Source organism: Hemicordylus capensis, chromosome 4 (assembly GCF_027244095.1).
Source record: "Hemicordylus capensis ecotype Gifberg chromosome 4, rHemCap1.1.pri, whole genome shotgun sequence".
Lineage (NCBI taxonomy): Eukaryota > Metazoa > Chordata > Lepidosauria > Squamata > Cordylidae > Hemicordylus > Hemicordylus capensis.
In genome coordinates, this window is record NC_069660.1 from 127,537,965 (window position 1) to 127,553,655 (window position 15,691).

Genomic DNA, 15,691 nt, shown 5'->3' on the forward strand with positions numbered 1-15,691 from the left:
CATGAACCAAGGTTTGTGCACATCCCTACTTGAGATGTCTGTTAAAAGCATCAGCACAAAAAAAGCAAACACCTTTTTTTGTTGTTTATGACAATATTAATTGTGTAGGGAGTTTGTATTTCGCAGAGCTACTTGGGGGCATCATATGGAAATATTCACTTTAAAGAAACACTCTTCTGTTCCCTATTCCTCACTCTCAGGCTGCAATCGTATCCATACTTAATGCATAGTAAGCTTCATTGCATACTTTGGGACTGAGTAAACAAGCTTGGAATGATTTTTCATCATCATCTCTTCCCCTCTCATGCTCTCCCTCACTCTCACACAGGTCCTCCTCACCCAACACATAGACTCACACCCATACACAACTATTCCAAGGTGTTGTATAAGCTAGGCAAGCAGGCACCAGCATCACTAGCCAACCTAAGCCATATGGTGCTGCCAACCAGCTGAAGGTGTTGTGTGTGGTGGACAAGTGAGCACCAGTTGTGTCGGGGTGTGGGGGGCATGCTGCCAGCTTACTCAAAGTGCCATGCATCACCTTTTGGGTCCCCAAGACTTTTCATTTGAACTGCAAAGGCAGAGAAGAAATGGATTCACAGGGGAAATGCTGATGCTGCTCTGATGTCCATGAGACATTTCTGCACAACAATAATCACATAGTTTCCATTTATTTTTAGAAACTTCCCAGTTTTGGCCCCTATCTTGAGCAGCGCAATAAGATAATAGCGGAGAATAAGCTGAAACTGAAGGAGCACAGCAGCCTGGTTTCCAAACTCGAGGGAAAACGTTTTGTTCCAAAGAAGCCCATCCCAACCGTGAAGGTAAGAAAAATAAACACATGCATAAAAGATGAGGAGCCTCCAATGAACACTCTCTCGTACACAGTGTTGTCGTTCAGTGGTGTGGGTGTGGGTTGGGTTATCAATAGCTTTGTGTTTGTCATGCATATTGGAACAGTACCAGGAAAGAGGGGGGGGGGGTAATGAAATCTACATTTAACAAGCCCTGAGCAAACTTCTCTACCATCTGAAAAAGTGTGTGATGTTTTTCCTAGTGAACACATCCCAGGAAATGGAATATTACCCTGGGCTTGTTTGATGTTTGAAAAATACACCTTTTTTTAAAAAAAGAACAAATATAGATTGTATGACTTCATTTGTCTGTTCCAAATAACAAGGGCTGGCTACAGAGTCTCATTTTGACATCCATCTGCAGCTCACTTTACAGTAACAGGTCAGGAAGTAGAGGGATGGCCAAGTTATCCTGCATGAGAGAGCTGACCTCTGGGTCGTTTTGTCATCTCTATGGACTCTCGATGGATTTGTATGCATAGTAAGCAATTCCTATTGCTTGTGTCTTCAGGAGCAATGCCAGATGAATGCCTCAACACATTCAAAAGTGAGGCCTAGAATTGTTTACAATAGCTGACATGGTGAGGAAAATTCCTCAAAGTAGTCCCATTGAAATTAGAAGGACAAGTTGGGCATTGTCTAACTTGTCCTTTTAATTTCAATGAGACTACTTTGAGGAATTTTCCTCATCATATCAGCCATTTAACTGGTAGCAGCTCTACAGATTCACACAGGATTGCTTCTCGGCCTTTTGACTAAGATCAAGTGTAGATTTGCACAGGGGTCTTTCTCAGCCCTACCTGGAGAACCAGGGATCTTCTCCATGCAAGGCATGTGCTCTGTCAACAAGTTATGTCCCCTCCTCTTATGCAACTTAATGGGAAAAGTGCCCAGTACTGCAGATTGCCGGTTTAACTTGGACATTGCCGATCTATATGACTCTCAGCTTCATGTATACCTTGACACTTTCCTCTTTTAACTGCTGGTTGTTTTCATCATACAGGTATCTCAAGCAGTTTTATTTTGAGATTTTAGTGACTGTGTATCTTCCCTTTGTGCATACAGAAACATCCCACAAATATCATTGCATATGTATTTACTTATTTATTTTGAAAAGGCCTACAACTTTCAAAGACTCTCTCACCTTAGGAGTTTTACAGTTCTGTTTTCTTTGCAGGGAAAATATTGATGTATTCATCAGGGAGAGAAAAACCTGCAGTTTCTGTGCTGAGGATCCAGCTTTTTCATGGCAAACAAAACTGAGAACTGAGAAAAGATATAGAGGGGTAGAGAGAGGGAAAGCATAGGGAGAGAAATAGCAACCGGAGACTTTGTAGCAATGTTACTTGGGAAAAGGTAGAGCAAAGGATGAAAAAACTCCAAATTTGAAGAACTCAGCCATTCATGTACTCAAAATGATGATCAAAAACTATATATGGGTGGTGGGGAGAAGTATAATTTCAGGACAAAAATGGACAAAACCATAGGTCAGGAGCCAATTTAAAACAGCAACCATATTTTAACCTAACTTTTCTGAAACTTCTGGTGACTTGCAATCTAATACTAAAATCACAATAAAATAATTACAAACTCTAAACCAAAGAATAAACCCATACAAAGTCAAATCAGCAGTAAAAACAGTTATAAAATACTGGTGTGTTTTTCATGCCCCCAAACTTTTCTGGTTCTTGCATCACCAGGAGCTTTTTCAGATGGTGACTTTACTTTGTGCGTTCACGTATCAGCCAGATTTACCTTGAAGTCCATGCGATATTTCCGAGAGCACTTCACACATGATTCGGATATTTTCCCTCCATACGGGAACCTAGCCCAATATACGTCCAGGATTTTTTAAAAATCCTCTTTTTGTGTCAGAGTATCCATTATGCCCCAAATTCGCAGTAAAGCCTGCTGTCTGAAAAAGCTCCAGGAGAGAAAGGTACATGATTTCATCACTGGAGAAGATGGTTCCACTGGGACCATCGTGGAAGAAGCTCTTCTCTTGCTGCTCATGACCTTGACTTTATTTCCCATGTAGATGGGACACAGAGCAGAGCTTTTGAAGAGATCTTAACAGATGTGTGGGTTCAGGTAAGGCAAAGTGCAGTCTAAAATAAGTCTTTCCAGACCATGAAATGCTTTGCATGTCAAAATCACCTTGAATAGGGACTGGAAAACAACAGGGAGAACTACTTTAGGTACTCTCAACAACCTGGGCAGTTTTTATTATGCATGCTGTTTGAACAGCACATTCTCATGCTGTAAAGCAAGTTTCTTCTGAATGTCCCTCAGTTACAAAAGTGTTTTGGTATGCCGCATGGGAAGCAAGTGTTCAGAGATCACTAGCCAAGTCTCCCTGGCTGCATAAAACTAATTGTGCAAGTGTGCTTGTTTTTCATCCCACCTTCACAGATGTATACAGGACTGAAAGGGTGGTATGTATATACAAAATAGTGACAACTGATGTAATTGTGGTTTTGTTTAAAAATGTTCTTTTAAATTGTTATTCTTCAGCACAGTGACTTCATTCACTGAGGCTGCAGATTTGGGATTCATGAACAAATCTGAATGCATTTGGCACCGTTCAAACAAGGTTAATTTGAGTTTGGGCTTTGGAGACTGTTACAGAGTTCCCTATCTTCCTGGCCCTTCAGTCCATCTACCTAAAACTCCCATTTCCTTCTGTGTCCTCATTTTCTTGTATGTATATCCCCCCTCCCCCAAATAACACTTTTATCGCAACCTCTCTCTAAGGAGCTCAGGATGGCATGCATGGTTCTTCCTCTCTCCACCCCTACTTTTATCTGAAGGAAATATGATTGGCCCAAGATCACCCAATGAGCTTCATGAGTGAGTGGAGATTTGGACTCTGTTTCCCCAGTCCTATCCCAACATGCTAATTCATTACACGTGACTGATTTTGGTGGCTGACATCCTCAGTAACAGTGTGCATGTGCAGGTTAAAAAAACTCAAGTCCAGTGCTAGCATACTGAAGTGCAGATGTTTGTGGTTGGGGTGAATTCTGTCGACCCCCACCCCACCCCCAGAAACACTCTGTGCCACCCAGACGTTCAGTAGTTCCCAGAGCATCACATAACCCTCAGCAACCTACTTCCTGGTTCCTTGGAACACTTCTGGAGGGGAACATTGGCAAAAAGCACCCCTCTACCTGTAAGAACATTCTGTGTTTCACTGTGCATGTACGTTTTTAGCTGCACGTGTGCACCGTTAGTGAGGATGTTGGCCAGTGATAATTTTTTACTCAAGTTGTCATAGAAATCAACACTGAAATTACTAGTAAATTATTATGAAATGACTCCTTTTGTCACTTACATTAAAATACATACCACCAATGATATTTCGCTGAATATAAGCAGCATGTGCATTTTTTCCTCTTCTGTTCTCCCCAGTTCACAGTAAATGCTTTACTCAGCAATAAACTCTCTCCATTGGGGTGTTCTTTGTCATCAACTTCCATATTATTACCTTAATATCAGATTTCCTCTTGACATCTGGAGTGTAGTTTTGGCTTCTTATTTTCTTAAACTCCTTTTATTTGTATATACCCTCTGAAAACTCTTTGTAATATGTTTCCCCATATTGCCTCCGTATTTATTTTCTCTTTTCTTACTGTATTTTGTGAGCTTTTCTCATAACTTCATTTTTTCCCCTTGAGGGCCAGTGTTATCTGCTTGCCCTGTTTAATAATGTTGCCATTCCATCCACCAACATTATTATTTTACCTTGTTGCTCCTGTCCTCTACTGGCCTTTTGTAAAGATTGCCCTGTTTAGTGGTTAAACTTTTCAACCCAGTTTTGTTCATCTTAGTTAGCACAGTATATTGTGCCCTTTACAAGCCTAGAGCCCTCTCTTCCCTGGCCCTTCTTCTTTCTCAGCTACTTTTCATTCCTACATTCAGTTCCTGGAATCTATGGAATTCTCTGCCATGGGATATGGTAATGGCCACTAGCTTGGATGGCCTTAAAAGGGGCTTAGACAAATTCATGAAGGACAGGTCTTTAGTGTGGTGGCTATAGGCCACCTCCAGTTTCAGAGGCAAGGTGCCTCTAGATACCAGTTGCCGGGGAGCAACAGCAGGAGAGAAAGCATGCCCTCACCTCTTGCCTATGGGCTTCTCAGAGGCATCTGGTAGGCCACTGTGTGAAAGAGGATGGTGGACTAAATAGGCTTCAGCCCTGATCCAGCAGGACTCTTCTTATGTTCCTTCTCTCTTTATCCAACTCTAGCTCATTAAGTATATTAAAAGGGAAAGTCACCATAATGCCCATAGATCATGGTGTAAACTTGCCTTTTGTTACAGGCTGGCTTCTCTGGCTGACAGAGCGTTCATGGGGAATGTTTGGATTATCCAGAGCCTCCAAAAGCAGTAATGTCTGTTAAAGCAGGGCTGTGTTTCCATTTCCACAGTTTGCTTCTAGGGCACAAGAGAACGCACCTAAAAATTAGCATTATAGTGTTGTTGAGCAATTGCACTCATAATTCAGAACACAATGGAGCCGTGTGCTCAGGACTGGATTATCCATTGGGGATAATAGGCACCGTGCCCAGGGCCTACAAAGCTCCTAAGGGCCCATGAAAAAGACGCTGCCCTTCCCGCATTTGTGCATAAGTGAATGAATGAGAGATTTTTAACTTTTAAAAAATGATTTTCCAAGAAGTACAAAAGATGCCAGCAAGCATAAGCTAAAACTGAAAGAGTACAAATATGTAGAAAAAATTGGGTCACGCAGAGGCCAATTGCACAGGCGCGGTGGCCTCCAAAATGTCCGCTGTGCCAGCGGGGGAAGGCCCGAATGCTGAAGAGCCGGCCAAACAGCTGGTGGTGGCATAAATGGAGGCCTGCGGTGGGAGGGAGAACCTTTGCGGTCCCTCCTGCCACCTCCAACAACTCACCCAAAGGGGGTAAATAAAACAATATTATTTTTTTTTAAAAAAATAGTTCGCAACGCCCCCGGACTGGACTGAGGGGGTTGAAGGGGTGCCAGATTGAACTGGTCCGGTCCAGTTCAGGTCCGGTCTGGCCTCGATCCAAACCACCAGCTAGTTCCATGCACACCCCTAATAGGGACCTATACATTGTACACAATGCAAATATTTGTCTGTCTGTCGGGGTGTGTGTGTGCTATGATTATTATTTATTTATTCATTCATTTATTTAGCGCATTTTTATACCGCCTGAACCCAAGGTCTTAGGGCGGTTCACAACAAACCAAAACAAAAATTAAAATCATTTAAATACTAAAAACAGTTTTAAACAAATCAATAAATAATCCAAAATTTAAAAAGTTACGAAGTTAAAAAACTTAAAGGCCTGGGTAAAAAGATAAGTCTTTAGACACTTTTTAAAAGCTGCTAGAGATGGGGAAACTCTTATTCCCACGGGAAGCGCGTTCCAAAGTCTCGGGGCGACAACAGAGAAGGCCCGTTCCTGGGTGGCCACCAGACAACATGAAGGTAGCCACAGACAAGCCTCCCTGATGTACGCAGTGGATGATGGGGATCATACAGAAGAAGATGCTCTCTTAAGTACCGTGGGCCTAAGCTGTTTAGGGGTTATAACCAGCACTTTGTATTTTGCCTGGAAACTTATCGGCAGCCAGTGCAACTCCTGTAATGTAGGAGTAATATGGTCTCTTCGAGATGACCTGCAGACCAACTTGGCTGCCGCATTTTGTACTAATTGCAGTTTCCGGACTACATACAAAGGCAGCCCCACATAGAGCGCATTGCAGTAATCAAGTCTGGAGGTTACCAGCAAGTGTACTACTGTTTTGAGATAATGAACCTCAAGAAACGGACGCAGCTGGCATATCAACCGAAACTGAAAGAAAACCCTTCTGGCCACTGCCTCAATCTGGGGAACCAGGGAAAGATGTGGATCCAGAAGCACTCCCAGACTGCGTACCTGTTCCTTCAGAGGAAGTGTGACCCCATCTAGAACAGGTAGATCAGTATCGCTTCCTGAGTGACAACCCCGCACAATAAGTACCTCCGTCTTGTCTGGATTCAGTCTCAGTTTGTTATCCCTCATCCAGCCCATTACTGCTTCCAAGCAGGCATTCAGGCAGGATATGCCTTCTCCTGATGATGTTGACATGGAGAAATAGATTTGGGTGTCATCAGCATACTGATAACACCCAGCACCAAATCTCCAGATGATCTCTCCCAGTGGTTTCATGTAGATATTAAAAAGCATTGGAGACAATATGGAGCCCCGAGGGAACCATATACAAGCTCAGATTTTGAAGAGCAACAGTCTCCAAGCGACACCATCTGAAATCTGCCCAAGAGATAGGAACGGAACCACCGCAAAGCAGTGCTTCCCACCCCCAACTCCCTCAAACGTTACAGTAGGATACTATGGTCAATAGTACTGAAAGCCGCCGAGAGATCCAAAAGGACCAACAGAGTCACATTCCTCTGTCAAGTCCCAATTGGAGGTCACCCATCAGGCCGACCAAGTCTCCACTCCATAGCCCGTCCGGAAATCAGTTTGAAATGGGTCTAGATAGTCAGTTTCCTTCATGATTATGTGAGTACTTAGGGCCAACATCAAATATTTTAATCTGGCTGTGTGTGTTCAGGCTATCACTGCTCCCTGCAGCTGCTTGAAGCATGGACACTTGGGGTGGTTGGGTGGTAATTGGCACCCATAGGGCCCTACTACTCAACTGCACCACCTGTGGGGAATTATGGGCTGCTTCAAGTCCCCATTATTCCCTATGGGAGAAATAATAACAAAAATAACAATCAGAACAAAATGGAGGTTCGAGTCACTGAATCGATTTGAGCTAGAATCTAGGGTGATTCGATTCAACCTTGAATCTGGTCAATGCCCTTAAGGGTGATTTGATTCTAGGTCGAATCACTCAGATTGACCAGATTCTAATTGAATCAATTTGGCCACAAATCGATTCACACCTCCCTAATTGTAATAGCTCCATAGTTCTCAAACATTATTCCTGTAGGTCATCCTTCAGCACTGACTGGTCTGTCAAGGAACCTCTCCACCTTGCAGAGGATTCTGGGGCATGTTCTAGGATATTTACTCTTTTAACAGATGCTCATAGGCATGATGTCCTTTATGAATGAAAATGTCCAGCACTGTCCTGAAGCTGCACTACAGGAAACTGGTAATGATGGACAATTAGTTTCTCAGGAATACCTCTCCACCATTATTGATCTCATTATCTGAAGAACCCTGAGGTTTCCTAGAACACTGTTTGAAAGCCACTGGACTAATGTATCTGGACCTTCTCAGATTGTTTTTTAGCCTACTTTCCTTAAGGAAAGTAAGCTTATGCGATCACCTGCCCATTGTATGAGAGAGAGGAGGAGAGAGAGAGTGTGTGTGTGTCCCCATCCGTCCATGTCTGTGCGCCCCCACCCTCAACTGTACAATACCCAGGCCAATATGAACTAAACTGGGTTGTGTACAGTTGTAGGGACACATAGGGACACCTCAATGGCATAGTTTGTGATGATGTCATCCACCCTGATTAGAGATGGAGAATACATAAACTTTGAGGTGCAAGTGGGCTAACTTGTGAATGTCCTGACTGATTTGAACCAAATTTGCTATAGCTGTAGGGACACATAGGGATGCCTCAGTGGCATAGTTTGTAATAATGTCACCACCCCGATTCATGATGATGAACTCATAATCATTTGAGGTGCAAGTGGGAACTAATTTGGACCAAATTTGGTACAGCTGTAGTGACACATAGGGATGCCTCTAAGGCATAGTTTGTGATGATGTCATCCACCTGAATTCAAGATGATGGGTGCATGAACGTTTGAGGAGCCAGTGGGCTAACTTGTGAACTGCCTAACCAATTTGGACCAAATTTAGTCCAGTTGTAGGAATAGTGGAAGGAAAGTAGGCAGATTAATTCTTAACAGAACAGCTTATCTTTATATACCAGGCTCACAGATCTTCTTTGCCAACAATAGACTATAGACACACACACACTTGAACAAAAATGTGATACCTATTGGGATGAAAGGTGCTATCTAGCTGTAAGACCAGTTGATCAGAGTAACTTCAGTTGTTATGTTCTTTAGGAGAGCAAATGCATGAGGGGTACAGCGCAATAGTGCTCAGTAACCATGTGCCCCACCACCAATGTATCAGCCAGTAATGCCCCCAGGCATCCCTGCACTCAGTCTGCAGCAGTAAATGCTTGAACATGGGGATATTTTTTGCAGTGAGCATTCCTGGATTCTTAGACATGGGGAGAAAACCTCCCCTCTTCAGCACTTGCCTCTGCAGACAAATGCTGAATCTTGAGAGAGGAGGTGCATGGCTAGCTGGCATATCATCAGTGAGGGGTATGATTAGCAGGTGCAATCCTGCTGTACCCCTCACATGTTTGCTCTCCCCAAAGTGTGTCATTCTTGAAGAGGGCTTCAGGCACAATTTATTACTGAAGCTTTGCTGTCTCTCCATGTTGTCACAGATGTCTGAAACTATTTAGACTTTCCACATTGTGTGATGTTATTCCTCAGAAGAAATATGCCTCCTTTTCCCTTTCCTTTGGCAACTTACTTCTCATCCATCTTTCTTACAGTCAGGCATTTATCCCCTCCTCTCTTTTTTTTTTCTAATTTGCCTTCCACCATTTCTCTATTGCTGTTGATTAATAACTGCTTGACATATCTAATCTGCAAATCTTTCATTTTCCCAGATATTGTGCTGTACACCAAAATAGCTCTTTTCATTTTAAAATGAACAATACGACTTTTCAGACACATGTGTGCTCCCTTTGAGTATGTCTTCTGGGAGACATAATACAAGTATTGTGCTGTAGCCTTGGATAAAAGGATTCCTCTTAATTTATGCCCTGGTCTCTGGGGTTCACAGTATTTTACAATATCACAATACAAGAGACAATAACCTCACTGGTAAACCACATCAGGATTGTTGGAAGAGGCGATAGTTCTTATTTGAAAATCAAAATTTAGTTGTTCATTTAAAAGTTAATATGCTGAAATTAGTTTACACATAAACTGCACTTGGACTTATGGCAAACCATGGGTCCAATGGACCTGCAGTTTGCCTCCATTCTCCTGCCCTGCTCCCAGATGATTGTGTTTTGCAATCTGGGAAACTGCAAGTGGAGAGTACCTGGCTGCCTGAGCTTCCTCCAATGCAAGAAAGACAGCTGCAGCAGCCAATTGTGCTTCAGAGAGGGAGGAGCTTCCTCCCCTGAACTCTGGTTTGTGCAAGCTGCACAAACCAAATGTCACACTGGAGGCAATGGACTCTCGGTTTGGTGAGTGAAACTTAATTCCAACCAAAGATTCATTTCCAGGTTTGGGGGGAGAATTGGAACAGCGGTTGGGTCTGCATCATGGTTCCGATCATTTGGACATCATTGGAGGGAGAACCTGCCGTGAGTTTGCCTCAGATTCCCTGTGATGTCCAAAGGTGGCCATAGGTTCTACTGTAATACTTTTCATCTATATAGCACTTTTAATTTGCATACAGTTTTATGGTATTCTACTGTGTTTGTCCTCACACAGTCCTTCTAAGGAGGGAGGTAAAACATCTTTTTTAAAAATCTCTTTATTAAAACAAATGATTACAATGCTAAACAACATCAATCAAAACACAACCAGTACTATACATAATACAACAAAACCCCAATTCATCAATCCATACACACACACTCTATCTATCTATCTATCTATCTATCTATCTATCTATGGCTTTGAATTTTCAGAGATCCTCTGGGCAGCCTGGATTGCTTTTAGTGCTTGAAGAGCCTGATCCGTGATTGGTAGGAGCTGCCACAAGTCTTTACCTAAGGCATTGAAACTTGATACAGTGCCCATGCAAGTACTGAGCCCAGTGAGTGTCCTGGACCAGGTTCGGGGCCCATGGGAGTGCACTAACATGCTCATCCCCATGCCAGAGTGCTCCTAAGCCTTCCCCCATGCACAGATTCTGCATTTGTCTGCAAATACAAATGCTGCACTTGAGGAGAGAGGCTACCTGTGATTAAGAAAGCCAGGTGGCCTCTGTTTTCAATCACAGGGCTTCTGATTCGTTCTTAGGTGCTTGTGGAGTCATTCCTGTTGCAGAATGGGATGCCAGCCTATAATCTGCTCTCCAGATGTTCCTAAAATAATTGCCATTCCCATTTTAGAAGTGGCAAGTCGGGGGGAAAGCTACCATTATAATAAACATGGAACTGTGGCTGAAAACTTCATAACTGTGTGGAGTCCTTACCCTCCCTTTCCATAATAAAAATTTGAGGTATCATGGCATTATGCACTTTCCTTCTGCAGCCAATAGCAGCCAATGATTTGGAGCAGAAGCAGAGAAAATCATAATGTCATGACTTCAGGACATAGGTACGAGGGGGGAAAGGAGACACTTGACACTGGACTGCCATATTCAGCAACAGCCCCATTTTTATCTGAATGTGCAGTTCTGCCCAGAGCCTAAGATGCAAAGATTTCCCAGTGCTGTATTATAGCCTGTAGCTGAAGTGGGACTCGAATCCAGCTTTCCCTATCTGAAACCAGTTTTTTATCCAATGAACCTATGAAACAGTGACAAATTAATTTTTCTTTGTTTAAATTCTACTTTTCCCCCACTTATGTTTTCACAGCAGCTAATTGTTTTGACTGTGGAGTTAGGTCATTAGCAATAGAATTATCAACTGGCTCCTGTTCTTTCACGCACCTGGGTAGTTTCACTGACAGGCAGGAGCTGCATAGGCGTCACCAAGGGCAGAATTAGGAAACAACAGGATAGCATAGGTCTAATTAAGGGCAGGATTTGGCCGGTGGAATCCTCATTACTGGAGATAATGCACCGGTCGGAAAGAACACAGCTTGACTATCAGAAGAGCTGGCTTGCCCTCATATGGAGTTGGCAGTTAGCAAAAACATCATTATGCCTGTAAATTGAACACATGTAATCTGGAGGAAACCAAGATAAAGCAAATATAAAACCCCACAATGCCATTTTGCATTTAGCTTATGGCGACAACCTGTACTTTAGACTTTAGATAGGATGGAGAACTCACCAAATTAATCTTGATGTATAGACTATTTTGCTCCAAGAACGTCTGTGAGAATCCAAGGAGAAAGCTCTAAGGTGGCCTGAAAGGTTGTAAAACATTGCACCTGCAAAGCATCTTTTGCAGCCCCTATTTTCTTATAGCAACATAACACATTTGCATGTTGGTGTGCATAAAAATAAAATTTCCATTCTTAATTTCACAGAACAGTACTTGTATATTGAATGCAAATCTTCTAAAACTAAATAAAACAAAGTTCTATCAAACAGTGGTCGAATTCTCATTGAAGGATACCGGGAACTCCTTTGCAGAGCTAGGCATGATCAGAATGACTGGAGATGAACTGCAGCTACTGTACTTTGCGGCCATCGCTCTCAAAGCACAAGTGTTTGTTTGTTTGTTTAAACTATTTATGCCCTGCCCCTCCAGTACACTACTGCTTGGGGCGGCTCAGTTGGACAGGGATGGCTGGAAAGAGGGGGACACACCAGAATGTCCCATGTCCCCATTTTTTATTTGGGGTTCTGAGCCTAGCTCCATGCTTACTCATTCCTCTAACTTTGTCTTTCACTACAATTTAAAGTTCTAAAAGTAACCTAATTACAACTGTATGCCATGGCCGCAGCCCAGGGAGGACCTTAAGTGCACTTAAGCCCTAATGAAATCAACAGGGATTTAAGCACACGTTAAGTGCCATTGATTTCCATGAGATTTAAGCATGCCAAACTTTCTTTGGAGACATTAGAAAGCACATAAAACTAAAATGTGAGCTCCATCAATCTATTAAAGTGTATTTGTTGATCTATAAATAGTTTTGCCTGTGGAGTATCTTGAAAGGAGATATTTGATTATACTCAGATCCATGATCAAACAGATGTTGGGTGGTTCTGTTTTCCTTTTTTAACAAACAAACAAACAAACAATTTGGGACAAATGTTGTTAGTTCCGCACATAAATCACAGTCCAGAGAACCATGTGACAGTGAGGCTACATTGCTAAATACAAGGAGTTACTAAGAATGACTGCTTAATTTCAACAGGACTTCTGTCTAGTAACTTAGTCACGATGTCAGCCACTGTCTCCATCGGCTGCTGCTTATCTAGTTGGGGCTGGGGTTGGGGGGGACGGTAAGGGGGTAGAAAATCCTCTTTTTATTGTTCTAATTATATTACATTTTTATTGATTTTATGTTGACCGAAGAGCAAAATAAAACGTATTTTTATTGAGTGAGTGAGTGAGCGAGCGAGTGAGTAAAACATGATGTGCAGGTGACTTACGCTTCCTGTTTGCTGCCCTTGTCTGGTTTTTGATGCAACAAAGGATCATGGGCAAGAAGCAGCGCAAGTCAATTGTTCATCATGATCTCACTTTTTGGGATTACCAGAAGAGGCCTAACACTGATGCATCCAGTGGCACTTTAGATTTGTTTTTGTTTTTTAAAGACCCTTTACACAAGACGGAGCATTTCCAGACAGGGCTTATAGCCCTGTCTGGAATGGAGGGTATGCGTTCACACATCAGCTGGATTCACACCAAAGTCTGTGTGAGATATTGGGGAGCACTTGACACACAATTTGGGGTTTTCATTGTGCATTAGATCCTAGCCGGATTTATGGCTGGGGTTAAAAAAATCTACTTTTTGCATCGTTGGGGTTTTTTTTGACAAATTCGAACTCACAGTAAAGCCTCGCAGTAAACTTGCAATAAAGGCTGCTGGCTGGGAAAGCTCATGGCCGACCACTTTTGAAACGTGAGAGAGTCTCAAAAGCAGGTTAAGATGCAGCATGGAAGGCTACTGTTCAAAGGAAACAATGTGGAAATTCCATTGAAGCCTGTAAGCCCTTATTTTTTGCTCTTACTAGCCAAGCCATAGTAATTAGTGTTACTATTAATTTTAGTCATCGCAGTCTACTATGGAAAACGCCTCTTGTGTTCCTCCTATAACCCTCAAACCTAGCTAATATTTCAAGCTATTCACGCCTTTCCAAGCATAGGTAAAATGTAACTTAGTGTCTTGCAAGCTTCATTTATTTTTTGCCAACTTTAATTTTCAAGTCAGTGCAACCTTATCTTTCCAGTGTGACTTTCCCTGGAATCCTCAACCTTTGGTCTTTTGTTAAATGTCAGTTTCAAAAGCTTCATTTAGAGTTCTTACATAGTAATGGAAAAGTGCTGGTGTTTTAAAATGTCTTCATGTGCAAGCCCTGATATGTTCAAGCAGTGAGAGGTTAAATGCTTTGCATATTTTATTATTTTATTGGTTTTTTAGAAATAATTTCAATCCTGCTTTCAGTGTAAGACAGAAACTATCACGTGATTGGCACCATCTACAAGTCACTCAAACTCTTAATTGTATCAGTTACTTCATATGTAAGATGGAGAAATAGTAATTACCCACAATAATCAAGTTCTGTAACTGTGGTTTTATGATAGGCTGTATTTATTTTCTCCCATAAATCCTTACAGATTCAGACTGTCAGTTTCCTTCCTTCCTCCTTCCTTCCTTTCTTTCCCCTCCTTAGGAAGCTCTGTAGAGCACAATGTTTATTGATGACACACACAAGGGCTGTTCGCTCGTTCCTGTCATGCATTCAGAAAACATGGAGTGGGGAGAACAAATGAATGGCCTTATAATTAATGTCAATAGCAACCACTAATTTCTATGAGAAAATGTAAAGGGCTAAAATCAGAGACATAGCTGAGTTGTGGAAAAATCCCCTGCTTCTACTCACTAGTAGCGTGGTGTGCATTTCTTCATGCATGTTCTCTCTCTCTCAGACACACAAACACTCCCCACCCCCCCCTCTCTCTCTCTCTCTCACACACACACACACACACACACACACACTATCCAGATTCCTGCTATTCTGAACTTCCTGTGTATAAAACATCCAGAAGCCCAAGATGACCAACAGACAAGGTTCAAATAATGGTTAATAACCTGCTTCCCCTTCTCACCCTCACAACTCCATCTGTCTTTTCTAGCCACTCTGCTAGTTTCCAGGGCTGAGGGGCCAGTAGCCTTTCCTGCCCACTGAATGCCAAAAGGAGGTGACTGCAACTGAGCTGCCATGAGCTTTCCCACTAGGGACCCCTATCCATATCGGCCACTGCCAGCAACTGCAAGCTGCATTTTCTCTTGGCTAAAAAGAACACTGTTGTGGTGGTGCTGCAGCTGTGTTCCAGTCTCTGCCAGTGTTCAAGTGCCAGAAGGTGCTGTGCTGCCCATGACACCTGAAATGAGCACCGCCGCACTGTTGCAGCTGCTCCAGGCTCCCATCAGTCTCAGGAAAGCCCCTCGAATAGAAAGGCCTCCTTGTTGCCTGTGGCACACCAAGGCAGCGCTCCACCTGGGCCAGCTTGTGAGTGGTTAACTGCGCCACTATTCACTAATGAAGCGGCTTTAAATCTCTGTAAATCCCAAACAAGATGTTTCAGCCAACCCTACAAAATTAAGTGGGTGGAGGTGCACACAGAATGGTCTCTTGAAAAATTATTTGCGGGATTAGTACAACTTACTAAAAACTTCCTGTGATTGCAATAATGACTGCTTACCAAGCCATTTGCATGTCCTTTCCAAATGTGTTGTACTTTGTTCCCTGTTGTTTAATGGAGCCTTTTCTTCTTCTTATAATGAGTTCTTAGAACTGCGCTAATGAATTGGCCAAGGATAGGCAGGCTGTGTGTGTGTGTGTGTGTGTGTGTGTGTCTGTGTCTGTGCGCGCGCGCGTGCCATGTCACTTCTCTGTTGTGTCCCCATTTTGCTTTCAGTTGTGCTCAA

At 42.7% G+C, this 15,691-nt stretch overlaps 1 protein-coding gene and 1 long non-coding RNA gene across 12 annotated transcripts in view; one reads left to right on the top strand and one right to left on the bottom strand.

Moving 5' to 3' along the window:
* DPYD (dihydropyrimidine dehydrogenase) overlaps nucleotides 1–15,691 on the top strand; it is a 773,239-nt gene that overhangs the window by 748,217 nt on the left and 9,331 nt on the right. For 10 of the 11 annotated variants that reach the window (XM_053242814.1, XM_053242808.1, XM_053242809.1 and 7 more), the window contains one exon: nucleotides 681–824. In XM_053242814.1, coding sequence (XP_053098789.1) covers nucleotides 681–824 — 144 coding nt within the window. Of the gene's footprint in view, nucleotides 1–680; nucleotides 825–2,892; nucleotides 2,946–15,691 lie in introns of all 11 variants that reach the window. The other variant, XM_053242816.1, reaches the window with a different exon arrangement.
* The window catches only part of LOC128322092 (uncharacterized), a 34,752-nt gene continuing 33,388 nt past the window's right edge, over nucleotides 14,328–15,691 (bottom strand). The window contains exon 5 of the long non-coding RNA XR_008305517.1: nucleotides 14,328–14,490. This is a non-coding gene — a long non-coding RNA (uncharacterized LOC128322092). The remainder of the gene's footprint in view (nucleotides 14,491–15,691) is intronic.